General features: G+C 36.2%; 1 protein-coding gene across 1 annotated transcript in view; it reads right to left on the bottom strand.

Moving 5' to 3' along the window:
• The window catches only part of RAPGEF6 (Rap guanine nucleotide exchange factor 6), a 185073-nt gene that overhangs the window by 22858 nt on the left and 140916 nt on the right, over positions 1-21299 (bottom strand). Inside the window, exons 18-21 of the mRNA XM_080805059.1 lie at positions 18000-18240; positions 15677-16060; positions 7980-8191; positions 3526-3649 (exon numbers count right to left, since the gene is read on the bottom strand). Of these exons, the coding sequence (XP_080661185.1) occupies positions 3526-3649; positions 7980-8191; positions 15677-16060; positions 18000-18240 (961 nt within the window). The remainder of the gene's footprint in view (positions 1-3525; positions 3650-7979; positions 8192-15676; positions 16061-17999; positions 18241-21299) is intronic.

The following is a 21299-nucleotide window of genomic DNA, read 5'->3' as shown; positions in this document are numbered from 1 at the left end:
AAAGCAGAGATCTGAACATACCTGAACAACAAAAGGTGGCAGTTTCTGATTGTATTAGTTTTTTTTTTTTTTTTTTTTTAAATAAGGTCAACTCTATCCCCAAGTTGGGCTTGAAGTCACGACTTCAAGATCAAGAGTTGTATGTTCTACAGACTGAGCTGGCTAGGCACCCTGATTGTATTACAGTTTTAAGAAAGATAAGGGAGTCTCTTATTAAAAATGGCAGAAACTTAAAATAAATTTCTATCATGTTATATTACGTCTCACGGTATTAGTGAATCTGATGAATTAAAATCATCCTATTTCAATTATTTACTAACTGAATTTAAATTTTTTTTTTATTTTTTTATTGTGTTATGTTAGTCATCATACATCATTAGTATTTGATGTAGTGTTCCAAGATTCATTGTTTACTAACTGAATTTTATAGCAGAGTTTGGATAAGGGCTGCCTCTTCTTGGAAAACTAATGGGAACAAAACCTTCACAAACAAAAGTCATCCATTTTTTTATTATTATGTATTTCTTAATAAAATATGGCATTTGAAGCAACTTTTTGTTAACAGTAGGCTTCACATCCAACGTGGGGCTTGAACTCATGACTGTGAGATCAAGAGTCACATACTCTACTGACTGAACCAGCCAGGCACCCCAAAATATGGCATCTGAGAATAAGAAAAACGGCATAGACTCTGGAATCAGACTACCTGGGTCTCGATCCACTATTAGTGAGCTATAAGAATTTAGACCAGTCTATCTTCCCTCTCTGCAATATGGGAAAAACAGTATTTATCTCCCAGGGTGGATGGAGAATTCAGTAATTCATTTAAAGTGCTCAGAATAATATATGGCACATAGCAAGCACACACCAAATATTTACTATCATCATCACCATTTAAGTGCCCCTGCTAAATTAAAATCTATAAGGGACTTATGGGACATCAACAATGGCAAAGTAAAGGGGGAAAAAAAAGCTAGTTCCATCACTACTTTCACCTTGTTAGCAAAAGGCATTTGTCAGGAATGTAGGTTGACAGGGTTAATAGAACGCATGCTATTTTCTGTGCGTGCATTAATGAATAGGATGCAGTATATGTTAAGAGTCGTACAATCTTCATTTCAGTTGCATTCATCTCTACACTTACCCCAGACTCCGCCACCTCTTCTTCCTGCAAGCAAGAGCCACAAACATTGAAGCATGGGTTGAATAGGAAAGCACAGAAAAAAGACAACAGTTGAGAGTCAGAGAAACTATGGAGACAGACTAGAACAGAAAAATTTTACCGAGAAAAAATGGTAGTTAACAGTAAAATGACTTTAATGGAATGCAGAGGGGTAAAATGAATTATGTTATGAACTGAAGGTCAACAAACCTGCAATATTCTTTAAAATATCTTTTTTAGGTTAATTATATTTCTAATATCAAATCTATATCTTAGGCTTATGTTAATAAGAAACTTAAGAAAAAACATGTACTTACTCTAAATTGTGAATTTAAAGTTTTTAGGAAAGGAAACCTTAAATTAAGGAAGAATTTTTGAATATTTTTTGGAAAGGATTTTTGGGCCACTCATTCAAATGACAGGATGAAATTACAAGGAACATAAAAATTTATGTCATTTCTAAGGGAAGAAATTTCTCTGACAATGTACTTTACAAGAAATGTTAACTAGCAAAATTGACTTGAAATTTAAGTAAAAATATACCATCAGAATAAGATACTGCATATCCTTATACTCCAATTAGACTGAATGAAGATTCTATTTATTTTTGCTCCCTGCCGGCCTCAGTGTGCCAGGCCTGCACCCACTAAGCTCCAGCTGCAGGTGCCCCAAGTCTCTGTTTTTCAGTCAGCAAATTGATTACTGTTAGAATAAAAGATGTTACTTTGTCCACACTAGATAATTTACACCACAAAATGGATGACTACTTGCTTAAACAAAGAGCACACTTCAGTACTGGCTGACCAAGAAAACGGATTCAGGAAAATTCAATCCATTTCTAAGTGTCCAAACTAATTATAAATGTTTCCCTTTCCCCTACACTATATTCTACTTAACCAAGGCCATTCCACAGAAAAGAGCCAAGTTTATGAATTTCTTCCTTAGGTTTTTCCTCCTTTGCTCTTTTTTGTAGCTCCGCTGGTACTCATTATTTACTGGCCTGGGAGGGGCACAAATTCATTATGTCTTTAGGAACAAGGCTCCTAACATATAAATGGAGGTCCACATAAAGACAACAGGGAGCGGTGGGACCACTGGACAGAAACATGCAACAAAAGCAAAAACGTAAAGAAACAAACAAACAACAAACCCTCCTCCAGGTTTGCTTTGGTCCCTGGTTCTTACTGTTTTCTGCTTCCAAACTGTTGAGCACCGACATGTCTCATTACACATAGTGATTCTTAAGGGTGGAGTGGGATGGCTACAGAAGAGGACAGCTGACACTACCCTTCATCCATACTCTGAAGATCTCTACACTAGGAGCAATCATCACATCAATTCCTTACAAAAACAAAGACTCTTCCCCAACAGTAATTTAAGTAAGACAAAACAAAAAACCTACCCTGACACACACACACACACTATATTTTGGTTATCAAAACTCTACCTCCACCTCTGATTTTTAAAGAAACAAGTATTTTTTTGTTTCCTTCCTAGACTATATGTTTTTTAAGCCAAAGGAACTGTGCTTGCCTTTGTTGATAGTTCATTTTGAAAACTCTTATGTACTGAAGCTATACACATAGGCCCAGAAAAAAGTAAGTCACCTAGATTAAAACCCGTTATCTATTTACCCTGAAAATTATAAAAATTACTGAGAACATCTTGACAATCTATGTTTTATATAATCTGAGAAAGACTTTGTTATTATATTAAAAAAGAATTTTAAAAAAGCATTCTTAGAAGTGAATATGGAATACAAATAACATCTGCCATTTCTATTAATGATGGAACATGCTTAAATCTGCACTTTCTCAATTCTGTTAAAGTACTTACACACAAACAGTAGTACTATGGCTTGAGGAAAAGAACATGTTTTAAAAGAATAAAGTATGACTTAAACAGAAAAACAACTTAAAAATATTCAGTAAAAATAGAAGACATGTGCAGACTAATAAATAATACTATACAAATTAGGCTGAAAACCAGATAAAAGCATTTTTGTCCTCTGTGATAACTTCAGTAAGGGTCAGCAATTTTCTTATATTAGTTACTTAACATAACAATAACAATACAGAATTATCCACCTACTCAAAAAAAATAGTACAGAATACAGGTTCAAATCTCAGCAAACTACGTAATACGGGGCAAATAACCTAACTGCTCTCAACATTGGTTTTTTCCAATGTAAAAGGAAACCCTATACCACCTACTTTTAAGGGGTACCAGGACAAATGATTACTTATGACTGACCTGTGTAAGCATGTCATGCAGTGTATGTAACAAATGGGAGATGGTTAATAAATATTATTGCCATATCACTTGACGTCACTCTAACACTTTTACACACTTCAATGTCTTACCTCTGCCGAAACATCATAGCTGGGTCCATGTTAGCAGAAGTCATTCGAACAACTTGGCGGATTTCTTTGGCAATCATTCTTAGCTTCTCAAAATTCACTAAACCATCTACTTTGGAGTCATTTCCTATGGAATAAAAGCAATTCTTTGGTTCTCAAAATTAAAATACCTACATAAAGGTAGCAGAAGTCAAGTTTCTCTTGGGAGCACAATTCAGAACCTTCTTTATCGAACTGCCACTTCTGTTTTCTTGTTTTTTGTTTTGTTTCCTTAGAGGAGAGAGAAAGGGAGGTGGGGGAGGGGCAGAGGGAGAGAGAATCTCGAGCAGGCTCCATGCCCAGTACCAAGCCTGATGTGGGGCTGGATCCCACAACCTTAAGATCATGAAGTGAGCTGACATCCAGAGTCAGAGAGTCAACCAGCTGTGCCACTGAGGTGCCCCGCCGCTTCTATTTTTAAGAAGCAATGTGTATGACTCAACTCTGCTCCTAGGTACTGAGCTATTGGAAGGAATTCTATTCCTATGGGAGCAGTGATTATGAATACTGGAAGGTGATAAGCTACATAGCTTCTGAAACCAATTTCACAGTGTTGTTACAGGAACACCTGTAAAATGTGCACCTCCTTAAGTCTTACTCTCCAGATGCTCAGCTCACTCTCAGGCAGGTACCTGTCTCTGCTTTTTTAGACAGCAGGGTATAGCACCTGCAAACTTAGACTTTAGCCAGGGGTCACAAAGAGTGACCTATGAGCTTAATTAATCCAGTAAGTTTTCTTTGATTTAAAATACTTTTAGAAATTGTTAAATGAGTTGTCAACATTTAACAAGTGGAAGATACCCCCTGAAAACTTCTGACTGTTCTTAAAAAAAGGGAGGGTTCTGGTGGGGGATTAAGGAAGAGTAGGTATGTTTTCTTAAATCACAATTATTAGTTAAAATTAAGAGGTGGCTGGCTGACAGAAGAAACACTTTCTAGTTTGCCATTCACCTTCTTTTACCCAAAGTTTTAATTTACAATTCTTATTTTCATCAACTGATGCAAATATGCTTGCTTAGAAGTTATGTAATTATTATTTCTATTCTGATAACTGGGTTCTGAGGAAAAATTCACACAACTTTCAAAATGGTCTGCTTTTCTTTGAAGAGAGTAGGTATGAAACCAAACTTAGCCCATCTGATGGCTTACTAAAAGTTCAGAGTACATGGCAAAAAAAAAAAAAAAAATGTTCAAAAGGCAATGCGGCTGTCTATCATAGTGTTTCTTTTTCATGCCTGTCTTCAATACTTAGTGTGGCTGCATTTAACTAATGTGTAGGCCCCTGAGATGCCTCTGTGGAAATCCTAAATCCCAAAGACAATTTGAAGAACCTAATGGGTCTGAAACACAGCATGTTCTCTCTCCTCATAGTAAACAGAACCTATACATTAAAGATATGAGTTGTTCAGTGCCTCAACATATGAGGTGGTAACAAAATAATAATAAAAAATACTTTTCAAGTCACATAAACATGTTTTGAGGTAGCAAGTCAGAAAAATATGTGAAGTCTATCACAGTATTTCCTTATGAAAGAGGAATAAGAAGAGAAGGGGCAGTAAGATCAGATAATCAGAACCAGTACTGAGAATAATTAGAAAATTTGAGCAAAAACAGAAAAAGCAAATAATTTAAGTCATCAAAAAGCTACTGAAGCAGTGAAGATTCTGAAGAGGAATGAAGATCTGGGGAAGGTTTACTATTTTGCAGTGCTTGATCCTAGGGGCATTTACTGATTCAGAAAAGGCAGATGATGAGCTTAAAGAACTAAGTGGTACCATCACAACCTATGAGATTAGAAGGAAACAACTTAAGTTCTGGCAAACTTTCAATGCTTTGGGTTGGGATCCTGAAGGGCTATCCTGGGATTAAGGATGAACTAAATGTGACCAGGATACAAGTTCAGTGTTAAATTATCTCAAGATATGAAAATGGATTAAGGTGATTTTGGATTGTTAGCACACCTAGCTGTCTGGCAAAAGCAAGCTTTAATTTCTCTGGAAGAATGGGGCATTATCTGAAATCTTGGATTATTTCTGTAATTTTTTATTAATGACATACATTTGACCAAAAATAACCAGGGCTATCAGGAAAAGAGACAACATGAATTAAATGCAGGAGAAAAAAATGACAGAAAGGGACCCACAAAGGATGGGAGTTATTAGACACAGACTTTAAAATAACCAAGTCAAATATGTGCAAAGATACAGAATATAACACAGAACTTCAGTGAAGAACATAATAAAGATTAAAAAATGTAAATTATAAACTTGACCAAAAAGGAAAAAAAAAGCCTCACATAACACAAAAACTGGAAGTAGGAACTCACTGATATATTTAATAGTAAATTACACACAGTTGAAGAAAGAACTGACAAACTGGAAGTTAATTATCCAGAATGAAGCATGGTTAGACAAAAAGATGAGAAACAGAGAAAAGAGGGTAAGAGACAACAGAGGAAGTCGTAAGGTCTAACAGAGGTGAACTCAAAATTTGTAGAGCTTAGAAGAGGAAAGTAAAAAATTTGAAGACAATATGAATGAGAATTTTCAGAACTCAAAAAAAAAAAAATCAAAATACAGCTTTCAAGACATCTTACAAATAAATCAGGACTATGCCACACCTAGTTACATCACAGCCAAACCAGAGGAAAAAAAGAGACAAAGAGAAAATTATAAGGCAGCTCTTGGAAAAGAGCAAAATATAGTCATAGGCACAGCAAGTAAGACTGACAAATGATGTCCCAACATCAACAATGAAAGCCAGGACACAATGGAATGGTCTCTTGAAATGTTCAAAGACGACAATTGCCAATGAATATGAAGTAAAGATATTTTTAGATAAATAAAATTAAGATATTTCATCAGCAGCGGACTTGCACTTAAATAATAGTGTCCTATAGCAAGAAAAAAAAACCCCAACCACACAGAAGCGTTGAAATGCAGAAAGAAATAAAAAACAAAAATATCATAAAATATTGACTCTACTAAATGATAGTATGTGGGAGTTCAAAGCATTAACAACAACTGCATATAAACTGGGAGGTTAGTAAATGGAATTTAAATAATCTAAGTTCCTTGTACTGCCCAATACATAGAAAAGTACTGATGAATATTAACCTAACATCAACTAACTGAGTATAAATATTATAATGTCTATTATAACATGAGTAAAACAGTATATAGTTAGTAAGTTACTGTACTAGAACAAATACCATACACAAAAGTTAACTCAGGAAGTTTGTAGATAAAATAAGGTAAAAGATCACTAAGTTAGGCTTTTAAGGCTAAGAACCTGCTGTTCAACAAAAGATAATCTTAAGAGACTCAAAAAGTAGGTCATATTACACCCAGGATTTATAAGAAATACTTAAAAATGTATTAAACAAAAGAGAAAACCTGATAAAAAGAATACATAAGAAACCTGAACTCATAATTGACCAAAAAAACCCCCACATAAATATATAAAAGGGTACTCAATCTCATTAGTAATTAGGATAATGCAAATTAAACCACACCATTACTGAAATGGGTAAAAATAAGAAGACTGAATTTACCAGGTATTGATGAGGAACAATGACAACCCTAATAACAATGCCAGTGTTGCACTTCAGCACATAATGCCAACTCTTTTCTCAAGTTGATTATGTGAGTATCAGATCCATAAATGCCACCTTGACTGATATGAATATTCAAGGCAGCATTATTCATAATAGGTAAACAGTGGAAAACTGTCAAATGCTTATCAGAAGAATGGAAAAATCCACTGTATTGCATTCAGGTAACAGAACACTAATTTTGAAAGTCAAGTACAGCTATAGTCAAAAACATGGAAAAACCTCACAAATCTAAGGTTGACCAATATAAACCAGAAACCAAAACCAAACCAAAGCATAATAAATATGTTCCATAATTCTATTTATATAAAGTTCAACAACAGATAAAACTAAACCCTAGTATTAGGAGTCAGGACAGTCATTACTATTGGGGAAGAGAATGAGGGTGGTAATTAATTAGAAAGGGACATTTTGGTTTTGGCCAGGATGTTGGTTACATGGGTGTTCTCTCTGTCATAATTCATTTAGTTGCTCAATGATTTTGGGAACTTTTATGTATTGCATGTGTTGAGTAATACAATTTAAGAAAAAGTTGGAAGGAAAAGTATTACTTAGCAAAATAACAAATATGATTCCAACAGTCTGATCTGGGTGTAAGTGAAATTTATGTTTGAATGCATAAGATAAACACCTAAATTTGTTTTTGTCAATAATGTGGATTTTGATTTATAAAAGTTGCTGCATTTATAATTACATAAAGCTTTACTGACATAAACATCTGCAAAATATATTAAATATAATATAGCACAATTCTGTGGAATTAGTTGAAGTTTAACATGCTAATTTTCAAATAACTTTTAAATACCTTCATGGAGAAATGTCATATCTTTCTTGACAACAGGGAAGAGCGGAATAATTGGAGGCTGCATGCTTTGACTACTAAGAATATTTCTGTATTTTGCCATGTTTCTAGATGGATCAAAAAGGTCTTGTAGATCTTGGAGGTGTTTCTCATACTTGCTTGGTAATTTTTCCCAAGTACCTCTGAGTCGTGCTACAGATGCCAGGTTCAGGCCACTGCCAAAGATGAGAATAAAAACATTAATAAGGGACTTGGAGGAGAGAGAGAAGACTCAGGGCAGTAAAGCATATACACCAAGTTTCTCTAACAAAGCTAAAATAAGTAGGGACATATTTTTAGTATGTTGAAATGAACAGAGTATAACCGTGGGGAAAAAAAATACAAGGGACTCTCTGATCTGACAACATGGAAAACTGCTTTCAGAGGAACTATATATATTACTTGTCTATGGTTGTATTCCTGTAGCCTTTATTTTCCAGCTTGCATGTATGAGACAAACATAGTATTTCTTTCTTTCTTCCTTTTTTTTAAAATTTATTTATTTGTTAGAGAGAGAGAGCGAGCGAGCACAGGCAGACAGAGTGGTAGGCAGAGGCAGAGGGAGAAGCAGGCTCCCCGCCGAGCAAGGAGTCCGATGTGGGACTCTATCCCAGGACCAGGATCATGACCTGAGCTGAAGGCAGCCACTTAACCAACTGAGCCACCCAGGCGTCCCAAACATAGTATTTCCATAAAAGATACACTTAACATAAAAAACCATCTTCAAATATCACAATGTTTCTGGTTTTTTTTAACTTAGAAATAACTTTATGGAGACATTATCTATTTGAAAGAGGTTTAAGTAATGCTAAACACAAATGCTATAATAATTGAGGCAAGTTCTAGGGCAGAGGCAGCCTTTTTTTCCAGAGATTTTGTTCTCTCACATCCGATTCAAATACTTCCCTATCTTGGGCAGAGGCAGCTTTTTTTCCCCAGAGATTTTGTTCTCTCACAACTGATTCAAATACTTCCCTATCTCTCCGTTCTAATCCTGTTCCCCCAAAGCCTCCATATATTCAGTGTCTTTTTTCTACAGGATTTTAAACTCAGATAGCCCCGAGGTTGAAAAGCATGCATATCCATTAGGCTGCAGCTCTTCCCCATCCCTTTTTGTCTCTACTACCACCCCCGCCCCCCAGGTAGGCTGCCAAATGAATCGTGCATATATAACGCCTCAATTTTCCTACCAGTTAATCCCTCTTTTATACTTAGCCACCTGACTTTTAGGGACACCACTGTACTTAAAATGTTCTCTTGAATTCTGATTTTAAGGCGTGACGTCAAGATATTTTTTCCCTTTGCCTCTGAGAAATCACCCCAAATGACCAATGAGTATCAGAAATGCAAATTTCACCTCCACTTCAACTAGGAATTATCTGTAACTCCCAAACACATTAAAAGGTTGACCCAAAACAGTCAAGGTTAAATAGGAGAATGGCAAATGCTTGAAAAGAACTTCTGTAGCTGAAGGTCTCAACGAAAGCTGGTAAAGTTCTCCAAAGCAGGTAACTCACCCCGAAGGCAAGAACACTACCCTCCTTTTTAAAATAACACAAAGGAATCTACAGGCTTATAGAATTAGGTGGGGGCTGGACCATGTTCCTTACCAGGGAATGCCAGATAAAGTATATAGCTACAGTACCTCGATAAGAAGCAGTTTAGCGGTGAGACCGGATAGAAGGTAGAAACTCTTGAGTGGTAGGCAGCACTAAAGCCACCAATATCCATGCGGTGGAAAGAAATAAAGGGTAAACAATTCACATTCAAGCTCAATTCCTGCTAGCCTGGAATAATGCCCTAGATCCTCTCTCATATGAACCTCCTGCAAATACTTGGTACAGGAAAACTCACATCATTCAAAAAGAAAAAAATAAACACAGAACCTATAATAAGCTGCTACAAGGAAAAACAACACAAAGAAAAATGCTGCCACCAATCAAATAAAAACTGGGACGAATCAATGACCTAGCCATGATTTCAAATGAATTTGTAAAATAAAGAAAGAACTTAATAGAGAGAGATAAAGAGCTTAAGGAAAATATGATAGAAGGAATTGGTAAAAAGATGTTAACTAGTAAAGTTCAGAAAAGAAATGGAACACAAAACCAATACAGAAATGAAGGCCACCCCGGAACCTACAGAGGAAAAAGACACTGCTACAACCTGGTGCAAGTAATGTGTAGGGGAGGATTAACAAAAGCAGTCAATGGAAGTGGACAGAACTGGAAGTCCACGTTTCCAGAAGAAAATTTCTAGCACTCGGTTGGAGTAAAACAAAAAAACAACAAAAAATGGAGTCTGGATTCGCTTAAGTAGGTAAAACAAATAGTTTGAGTTTGCTGGCTTCACCCCTCCCCAAAGGGACACAGCTGAAAGCTAAACTAGACAGCTGGTGATTTCTCCCACAGGGGAGATGGCGAACTGTTAAGTACATGTCTGGTTTCCCTAATTGTGTAGGGTGCTATCAAAGACACTAACTTCACTCTTATTCCACTCAGCTCCAGAACATCCAATAAAGTGGGAGCTCCATGACAGGGGTGAGAGAGCAGAACTGGAGAGTGGTCTGGAAGATTCCTGGAGGACATTAAAGGAACACAGGTCCTGCTGACTGCTTCTGGACTCCAACAGGAGTCAGCCCAGGAGCCACAGGGAACATCTTACCTCTCACCTGCAGATGGCCCCAAATGACCCACTGGCACCTGCCCTGCTCCATGCACCCAACTCATACCCCCACATCCTTCTTCCCTCTGCTGCTGGCTCCCTGTCCAAGGTTCTGAGAACAAGCTCTGGTAAAGAAGGAGCAGAGAAAATAGGCCAGAGTCTATGGGCAAAGGAGAAACCACAAACTTGAACTGGAGTACCACCTTCAGGAAAATACAATAGAATCTATTAGCAGATGACAGGGTATACTGGAGGATACAGAGAAGATAAACTTTAGAATTCTCTCACAAGAGGGAGGGGTGCCTGGGTGACTCAGTCAGTTAGGCGTCTGCCCTTGGCTCAGGTCATGATCCCAGGGTCCTGGGATTGAGCCCCAGCAAGTTCCAGGACCATGTCAGGCAGGGAGGCTTGCTTCTCCCTCTCCCTCTGCTGGCAGCTCCCCTTGCTTGTGTGCACACATTCTCTCTGTGTCAAATAAATAAAATCTTTAAAAAAAGAGAGAGAGAAAGCACGGAGCAGATACATCCATGTAATGTCTGAGAAAGTCTTAGAATCTATAGGAAGACTGCTAAAGTTTTTTTCCCTCCCCTCACTCTAAAGAATGCTACTTCAAAAGAAAAAACAAAAGCAAACCAGGGAACCATGACATCACTGAAGTTCACAATAATCCTCTAGTTGCCAAACCCAAAGGCATGGAGAGCTACAATTTACCTGATAATTCAAAATAGCTGTTTTAATGAAATTCAATGAGCTACAAGAAAATTCAGAAAGGTAATTCAATGAAAACAGGAAAATAATACATAATCAAAATGAGAAATTCAACAAAGATACAGAAATCATAAAAAAGAATCATAGATTTTTTTTTAGAACTGAAGAATTCAATGAACAAAATAAAATAAAATGTCGCAGAGAGCATCAGAATCAGAGTAGATGAAAGAGAAGAATCAGTGAGAAAAAGAATAGCAACTTTGAAGTAACTCAGTTGGGGGTGGGAGTGGGGAGAATGAACAAGAGTGAAACAAGCCTACATGGTCCACGGGCCCACCAAAAAACCCAACCACCAGAATTAGTGGAATTCCAGACAGGGGAAGAGACAGAGGAAGAGGAAAGCCTATTTAAAGAAATATGGCCGAGAACTCCCCAAACATGAGAAGAGATCTGGACATTCAAGTTTATGAGGCTAACTGATTACCCATTACTTCAATTCAAAACAACTTTCTCTAGGACTCATTGTAATAAAACTGTCAAAAATTAAAGACAAAGAGAATTCTAAAGGCAGCAAAAGAAAAAAAGATGATAACCCACAAAGGAACATTCATTAGGCTGTCAGCCGATTTTCTCGGCAGAAAACTTACAGGCCAGTAGAGAGTGGGATGATACATTCAAAATACTGAAAGAAAAAAATTGTCAACTGAGGACACTATCTGGCAACATTATCCTGAGAAATGAAGTATCTTCCCAGGAAAACAAAAGCTGAGGGTATTTATCACCATTACACCTGCTTATAAGAAACACTGAAAGTTCTTTGAACTGAAATGAAATGATGTTAAATAGTAACATGAAAAGATATACAAATATATGCCACTGTGATAAAGTTAAATACATAGTTAAATTCAGGTAACTTTTAAAAAAAAAAAAGATGTTATTGATTTCTTTGACAGAGCACAAGCAATGGGGAGTGGCAGGCAGAGGGAGAGGGAGAAACAGGCTCCCCACAGAGCAAGGAGCCCAATGTGGGGCTCGATCCCAAGACACTGAGATCATGAGTTGAGCTGAAGGCAGAGCTTAATCGGCTGAGCCACCCAGGTGCCCCAAATTCAGGTAACGCTTAATAGTGCAGTATGATGATTTCTTAACCACTTAGAGAATAAAGCTTAAGGAACAACAAAATGACGACAGCTACTATAATATGTTAAGGAATACACAATATAAAAAGGCAAATTCTGACACTGAAAACATAAAAGAGCAGGGAGTAAAAGGGTAGAGTTTTGCATGTGACTGAAGTTGATATCAGCATGAAATAGTTATGTTTCATGTAAGTCTCATGGTAACCTCAAAGCAAATACCTACTGTAGACGCACAAAAGACAAGGAAAAGGGAATCAGAGCATTTCAGCACAGATGATCATCAATTCACAAAAGCACACAGCAAGAGAGCAAAAATGAAACAAGGGGAACTACAAAACAGCTAGAACAGTAACACAGCAGTAATAAAAGTCCTTACCAGCAAACATTCTACATGTAAATGGACTGAAGTCTCCCATCAAAAGGCACAGAATGGGTGGATGAATAAGAAAAACAAGACCCAACTACATGCTGCCTATAGAAGTCTCACTTCAACTTAAAGGACACAAATAAGCTCAAAGTAAAAGGATGGAAACGATAAACCATGCAAATAGAAACCAGAAGAAAGCAGAGGATGCTTTATTTGTATCAGACCAAATGAACTTCAAGCCAAAAATGGTAACAAAAGACAAAGGAGGTCATGATATAATGATAAAGGGCTAACTCATCCAGAAAACATAAAAATCATGAATGTGCGTGTGCCCAACATTTCAGCATGTAACTGTATTAAGCAAACAGTAACAGATCTGAAGGGCGAAACAGACAACAATGCAATTAGTAAGGGACTATACTATACCACTTTCAGCAATGGATGAATTACCTAGACAGGAAATCAATAAATGGACTTGAACCATACTTTAGACCAAATGGACCTAACATATATATATATATACGGGACAGTCTTTTCACCATTAGCAGAGTATACACTCTTCTCAAGCATAAATGGAACATTCTCCAGGAGAGATTATAAAATAAACCACAAAAGTCTTGGAAAATATAGGAAGATTGAAATAATGTCAAGTATTTTTTTCTGACCATAAGGTGTAAAACTAGGAATTAATAAGAGGAAAATGGGAAAAATTACCAATACAGAGAAACTGAACAACACTCTCTTGAACAACCAATAGGTCGGGAAAAAAAAAAACCGAAGGGAAATAACTATCTTGCAACGAGCTAAAATGGATACATAACATAACAAAACCTATGGGATGCCGCAAAAACTATTTCCAAGACAGAATTTTAGCAATAATTTTCTTTATTAAGCAATGGAAATTACCTGGCTTTTCATATCAAAGAACTAGCAAAAAACCAAACTCAGCCCAAAGTTAGGAAAAGGAAGAAAATAAAGATCAGAACAGAAAGATATCAAATAGAGGCCAAAAAAATAAAAAAGATCAATGGAATTAAGAAGTGTTTTTTTGAAATGATTAACAAAATTGACAAACCTTTAGCTAGACTAAGAAAAATAACAGAAATAAATAAAATATTACTACCTAATTTCAGGGAGAACTGATTGATTCACTTGTGTCATCTCTGCTATAAAGTTAGTTTCTTTGATATACTTTAATATAAAATATGGGAAAACAAAGCAATTAATTTTACAGGAACTACTGAATATGAATAATGTGTATAATAAAACAGTCTTTAAAACAAAACAAACCTTTAACCAAATACCCATCTTGGAGTTGTCTTTCCTTCTTTCGAATTGCTTTCCTTGGCTGTAAAGACACTATCATAACTGTGCCGTTCTATTATTTCTTGAAATTGTCCCCTATCTCTTTGGCTCAACTCTCTTCTTTACCCCTACACTCTGGATGGTCACTAGTTATGGCTCTTAAACCCTCTACTATTTATTTTTTACATTCTCTTTTTACATAGAGATCTCTCTCGATGTTAATCAGCTTTTTTCCACAGACTACTCCAAAACTGAGCCTATAACTCTCACATTCTAAGTTTATGCCTCCTACACAGTTTCAATTTCTAGCCTTCCAAGTGTGCATCAATGGAATCTTGGTTCCTTGTTTTAGACTCAGCTGTTAAAAACTCTGAAGTAAGTGGCATGATTCCTGCATTTTATAGGTGAAAAAAAAAAAAAGTCTTCAATTTCCTACTGACACAGTGCTACTACACTGAAGAGGCAGGACTCAGACACAGGTTCAGCTGTTCTAAAGGTTAAGGCTCATCTCTGTTCAATACTCCTTCTAAAGTCAAATAAAACCACACCAACAAAAATTCCTCCTAAAGCGTCTAATTCAAGCGCACCCACTGGTTACCTTCATAAAGGAGTTTCTTATCACCATGACAGATTTATGATTATAAAGATTCTAATTCTATCTCATGTGAGACTAGAACAGGTCATAATTAAATTCTGTGGGAGTCATACATAGATGGGATTAGGAGGTAATTATGCTGCTATATACAAGCACATGATCTTATAAATGGGCAGAACTATAACTACCCTCCACCTTTAAAACTAGACTTCCTTTAAGAGGAACCCCTTATCACTATACTAGGGGAGGGTCAGAAAATACATTATTACCTAAGTTAGCCAATCTAGCCAGTCATAGTGAGTCAGGGGAAAAAAGGCTCCCAGGACATATAACCATCCACACTTCCTGGGCTTAGAGACCGTGAATTTTTAAATTCTAAGGCCTACTGTGCTTTAGCAACAATACCACCAGATACCTCATGCAGTGTTTGATAAACAAATCAGTGCTCACCAAATGGTTGCCATTATTATCATTATTTATTATTTTTATTGTTTCAAAATTGCAATTTTAGGTTGTAGCAGTGATGCCACACTGATTTTTCAGTACCAAATCATAGTGAGGCAGATATGGAAAGATGCCCAATATGGGAATCTGATGATAAAGATCACCTGTTGGTGATATATCCCAAGAGGGTATAATCCATCAATGGGGGAGAAAGGAAAAAAAATGGGAAGGTACTTAACCCTCTTCAGCAAAAGAAATGTTTAAATGAAAGATGGCAGAAAAAGAAAGTGAAAAAGCCACTATCACCAGAATGGAAAATACATTAAATCTAACAATACTTTGAAAGCCTATTAATTGGACTTTTCTTCTTGTCACTTAACACCTACGCAAAAAATCAGCTTCATGTCTAAACTATACACAAATATTCATACAAACTTACCTTATTATGGCAAACATGGAATTGAAGTTCTTACATTCTCGACAATGAAGAGCAATTTTAATAAAATGCTTAATAATTTTCATTCGTTTCAGTTGATTGGATTCAGTTAAAATCTCTGAGGCAACCCAGAATGTCTCCTGGTTAACAATGTCCTCAAACTCTTTCAAGTGAGTATTTCCTGTTTTGGAATCTAATTTAAAAAGGTCATCAATGTATTCAGTAGGCTCAATATTACGAAACAAATCGAAGTCCCTCATTGACAGCTGAGTGGCCACCTCAATGGTACTGAGCTGCAGCATGGAGAGTTGGCTTTCCTTAACTAGTTCTTGAGCATCTTCATCTGAACATAAGGTTTCTGTTTCCATGTTATTTTTTAAATAATACCTAGAAGAAAAAAACTGTCTTTATAACTGATTTCACATTTATAAAGAGCACTTTCTTTTGGACTGTTGTCAAAATGTGATTATATGGTTAATAACATTTTGTCAAAAACATCAGAATATTCAGGGAAATTAACATTGTAAATGAGAAGACAAAGAAGTTACCCTGTTGTTCCACCATTTGACATCTATTAGAGAGTAAAAATAATGTTGACAATGCTGCGAACCTAACCATTTTATGAAACTACTCACATAATGCATCAACAACTGTGTGTGTGTTCTTGAGGATAAAACTCTAAGAGGCATATATGAAGGAAGCTGAGGCAGGGTAGGTACTACGTCAGTATTTGTTCATGGACAGCATGAATGAACATCTGAATCAAGACTGTTTACACTTCTATTCAGAAGTTGTTCTTACACTCATTTTCTTCTTTCTCAATTCCCAAGAGAAGCAAAGAATAAAACCAGTAAAGAGGAAAAACCTCTTCACTAATGAGTTCTCCCTTCTTAAATACAAAACTTTGTTCCAGCAAATGGCACTGATAGGCAATCATAAAAAAGACCTTCATTTTCTTCTTTTTACATTAATAATTCTGTAACACTTAAAAGTTAAAGACAAGTTTCACAGCTGGGAAATATCTTGTATAGGGCTGGTGCTGGGGATAAAAAAAGTAACATACTTGTCCTGTGTCTTTTACTTCATTCTTTTCTAATACACAATTTGATCCCGGCCTCAGTTTGTGACCATCTATTTTTGACTATCAAGGAACTATACCTTGTTTTCTTCAGTGTGTATATTATTCACATACCTAAAAGAACACTATAAATGTGTTGAGACCCTAGTTAATAAAATTGTATCTAACATTTTTAGTGGGAGCTAACTCATTCATTCAACTAACATTCCTATGTGGTAGGTTCTACTATTATCATTCCCATTTTTTTAGTGAGAAAACTCAAGCAGAGAGAAACCAAAAACTCACTCTGGTCACACAGCCAGAGCTGGGACTTTCCCAGACTGCTGAGCACTCTGGCTCCACTATGTATAGCTAGCAAGGCTGAGTTCATCCATTTTCTCTTACCAGTAACCATAAGGGGTAGTCATTTTAAGGTTTCTAAGGATCTTAACTCTATATATAGAATTTAGGCTCACTAAAAAGAACATTATTCTCAGACAAAATCACCAGAGTTAACAACAAATGTACTATAGAAACAATCTTCTAGTTGATCAAATAATATTCAAAGCAACTTTTTAAAAATATAAAAAAGTTATTCCATAGTCACAGTTGAAAAACTGCTTAGAAAAAGAACTGTAAAAATTATGCCCTCTTTTGCCCAGAGTACATTTTAGTCATACTAAAAACACATTTGTAACTTAACACATACATACTCAGATACATACAAAGATCTGTATCATTTGGTTTCCTCTCTAAAAAATGGGCTACACCAGTGGTTCTAAGAATCTGTTTTAGCAAGAGGGCTAAAATATTTTAGCAAATTATCCTTCCCTTCCTTCTCCTACTTTCGAGTAGTCCTTGTGAGTGCTTACGCTCTGAGATTCCATTTACATAATTATGGAGACAAAGCTGAAAAAAGAAAAATCCTACTTTAATTTTAGAGAAATTTCAATGATCCTAAGACATGATATTTCTACTTAATATATCTGTTTTTACACACAATCTTCAAAAACACATCTACATAAAGGGGATTAAAGGGTATAAAAATTTTCAGTTATATAATAACTCATGGAGATGAAAACTACAGCATAGCAAATACAGTCAATAATACTGTAGTAACACTGTATGGTGACAACAGTTTTCATGCTGAGCACTGAGTAACAGAACTATCGAACATACTGTACATCTGAAACTAAAACACCATTGTAAGTTAACTATACAATTAAAAAAAATCTAGAAATAAGTACATTCACTAATAAGCACATTCACCTTCCATTGAGCTGAATTCTATCAGCTAATTTGGAGAACTGGTCTGGAAGTCTTCTCTGTTTTATGACACCCTCAGGAGTAACAGAAACTTCACAGAGAGAATATGTGTCGGACGCACCCGTCAAACCAAATTCATGAACAGCATGACAAACAACTTCTTTAGCTGTAGTGTCTTTACTGATGATAATGTAGCAACTCTGTTGATCTGCTTTGAAAACTCTTATAACTTGATCAGGAATATCTACGTAAATACAAAAGTGTGCCTTGTTATTTTCAAGACAATTCAACTCTTCATAAAGCAATTTAGCACAAAAAGATACCTCTGGACAGTGATACATGCCTATCTATTTCAGGAGGTTAACAGAAATCACTGTTGCATTTATTGGTAAATGAATGTATCTACCTTTTCAGGTGACAAAATACTAATATATGTTCACAGAAAAACATACACAAAATGATAAACATTATGATTTGGAAGCCACAATCTTTTTTATTTATTACAAACATTTTGAGGTCATTAAATACTCTTTTTTTTTTTTTTTTAAAGATTTTATTTATTTATTTGACGGAAAGACAAGGATCATAAGGAGGCAGAGACGCAGGCAGAGAGAGAGAGGAGGAAGCAGGTTCCCTGCTGAGCAGAGAGCCCGATGCGGGGCCCGATCCCAGGACCCTGAGATCATGACCTGAGCCAAAGGCAGAGGCTTAACCCACTGAGCCACCCAGGGGCCCCGAGGTCATTAAATACTCTTCAACAAAACAATTTTTTTTTAATAGATTTTATTTATTTGGGAGAGCTAGAGAGAGAGCACAAGTAGGCAGAGGGAGAGGGAGAAGCAGGCTCTCTGCTGAGCAAGGAGCCCGATGAAGGGCTCAATCCCAGGACCCTGGGATCATGACCTGAGCTGAAGGCAGCCTCAGTCGCTTAACTGACTGAGCCACTCAGGCACCCCAACAAAACAATTTTTAGAAAAGGCATAGGACTCCATAATGTGTATTTTATATTTTTAAGATTATTTATTTATTTATTTATTTGACAGACAGAGATCACGAGTAGGCAGAGAGGCAGGCAGAGAGAGAAGGGAAGGAGGCTCCCCACTGAACAGAGAGCCTGACGCAGGGCTTGATCCCAGGACCCCAGGATCATGACCTGAGCTGAAGGCAGAGGCTTTAATCCTTTAATCCTTTAATCCACCAAACCTTTAATGACAGACATTTAGGTTGCATATCTTTTATAACAACACTGTGATGACTAATACCCCCTTTCCCTGGTAGATTAACCTTTGCAGGCAATCTGATTATTTCCTCAGAGAAAATCCAGTGGGGGAGGGGAGATGAGAGGGGAGAAAGAGAGAGAGAGGATTTGCTGAGTTAGAAGGAGGGCAGGCATATTTTTAAGGTTTTTGAAATATACTGCCAAAATGCTCCCCAGAGAGGTTATAATATTTTATAATGCTTGAATATAAAGAGAGCAATTTTAATCACGTCCTTACCGAACTGTTCATTACAATTTTTTTTTTCATTTTGAAATCCCTATGCTTTTCCTCCCTCTAAAAATATGTCATTATCTTACATTTCATTTCTTTGATTATGGGTGAGAGTCACTTGTTTAATAAGTGACTAATATTCCTTCTTTTTAAAAATACTTTTTATATTCTTTATGCTTTTTCTTACTGAATTATAGTAGATACCAATACTCAGTCTACTATAGAGAGGCACATGTCTTCCTATTTTTATATTTATTTAACACAGGAAAACTGATTTGGTTAAACATCAGTTTTTTTCTTTGGGATTTCTGCTATTAGCAGACAAATCCTAATTCAAGATATGCACAAGTAAGTAATGATTATCCCCTTCCCTCATTCTACCTTGTTTTATTTTGTTATACTGCATTGGCTAAAACTTTAAAAACAATGTTCAATACGATGACCCTGGACTAATTTGAACAGAGTACATTTTCCCCCTAATATTTCTTAATATTAATAATTTCTTGATAATAAATCACTGTTACAAAAATTTTGTTCTTTAAATTAGGAAAAATGTATTATTTGTGAGTTTTTTGGTAAGGACTATAATTGCACTGGGCGATTTCGGTGGCTCAAGGAATTATATATGGTTTGTCTAGTACTATCTCATTAGCACTACATACATTATTAACTTTTAGAGATGAAGAAAAATGACAAATTTGTCTCAAAGCCATCTCAAGTACAATTCTGGCTAAAGGAAAGAATAATGAAAGAGAAGATAATTTCAGAGAATAAGGTACTACTCTGAGGCTCATGGGACAAAAAGAGACCCCCAAGACTGGAAGATTCAACTAAACATATATGAATGCCTGGAAAATACAGCCTTAAGAGTTCTAGGCCCACTGTCAAGCTGGAAGCAGAAGTCTTCATATATTATCAAGTCCCTTTTGTAAGATGTATGCACCAAATGGCCTTTCTGATGTATGCAAATATTTGAGTCACCAAAAGCTTCTTGTTCATATTTCCTTGCAGTGAGTTAATCCTTAGGGTGCTGATGACATCAGGTCTCTAAACCTACAAGGCTTAAGATTAGACTGTTTTATGATCCACTCAAATCAGAGATGCTTCTCTACTCTTGGCTAGAAAATATTTTCAAGCAGAGGGAAATTCCAGTTTGTCAAGAGAAAGATAGTGGACAAAAGGGCTTCATTATCCCTTTGAACTCTGTATAAAGAGGTCAAACAACTAACTACTGTTACCTGTACCATCCCTATCCTCTTTACAAAAAAAGGCCTCAGTTGTCTGGGGCTCTAGTACTGGATCAGTTTACTAGGTTTTTGCCAGCAGGATTGGCTAACTTTGAGGGAAAGGGGAGATGTTCTGATCTCTTATTAATTTCTCCAGAGAAATTTATTCACAAAGACAGATTGGGAATTTGCACATATTTCATTTTCTCTTCTTTCACTTTCAAATACTAATAACATCTGGGAAGGAACTCAGACTTGTATATCTTGCAAAACAGTGTAAAAGAAAGTCATACTGTTAAAGCCATTTGTTTCCCATAAGAAGGCCAAACTGTTACATAATCACATCATGTAAGAGGGATCTGGACATCATGAATGGGAACCCCTAGAATAGATCCATAAAAGGGATTATTCAAAGGGCACCCTATTACCTAAACCCTGATTAATTTGCCAAGGTAATAAATACCAATCTGGAAAATGATTTGGAAAAACACTGGAGGTAAACATTTCTTTGCACTGTTATCAGTGTCATGGTAAAACTTTATTTTAAAATTGTGACATATAAAACATACTTATTCTTCGCCACCACG

The sequence above is a fragment of the Martes martes genome (genome assembly GCF_963455335.1).
Source record: "Martes martes genome assembly, chromosome: 5".
Classification (NCBI taxonomy): Eukaryota; Metazoa; Chordata; class Mammalia; order Carnivora; family Mustelidae; genus Martes; species Martes martes.
The sequence above is the reverse complement of the archived record's forward strand: the minus strand, read 5'-3'. Positions and strand labels throughout refer to the sequence as shown.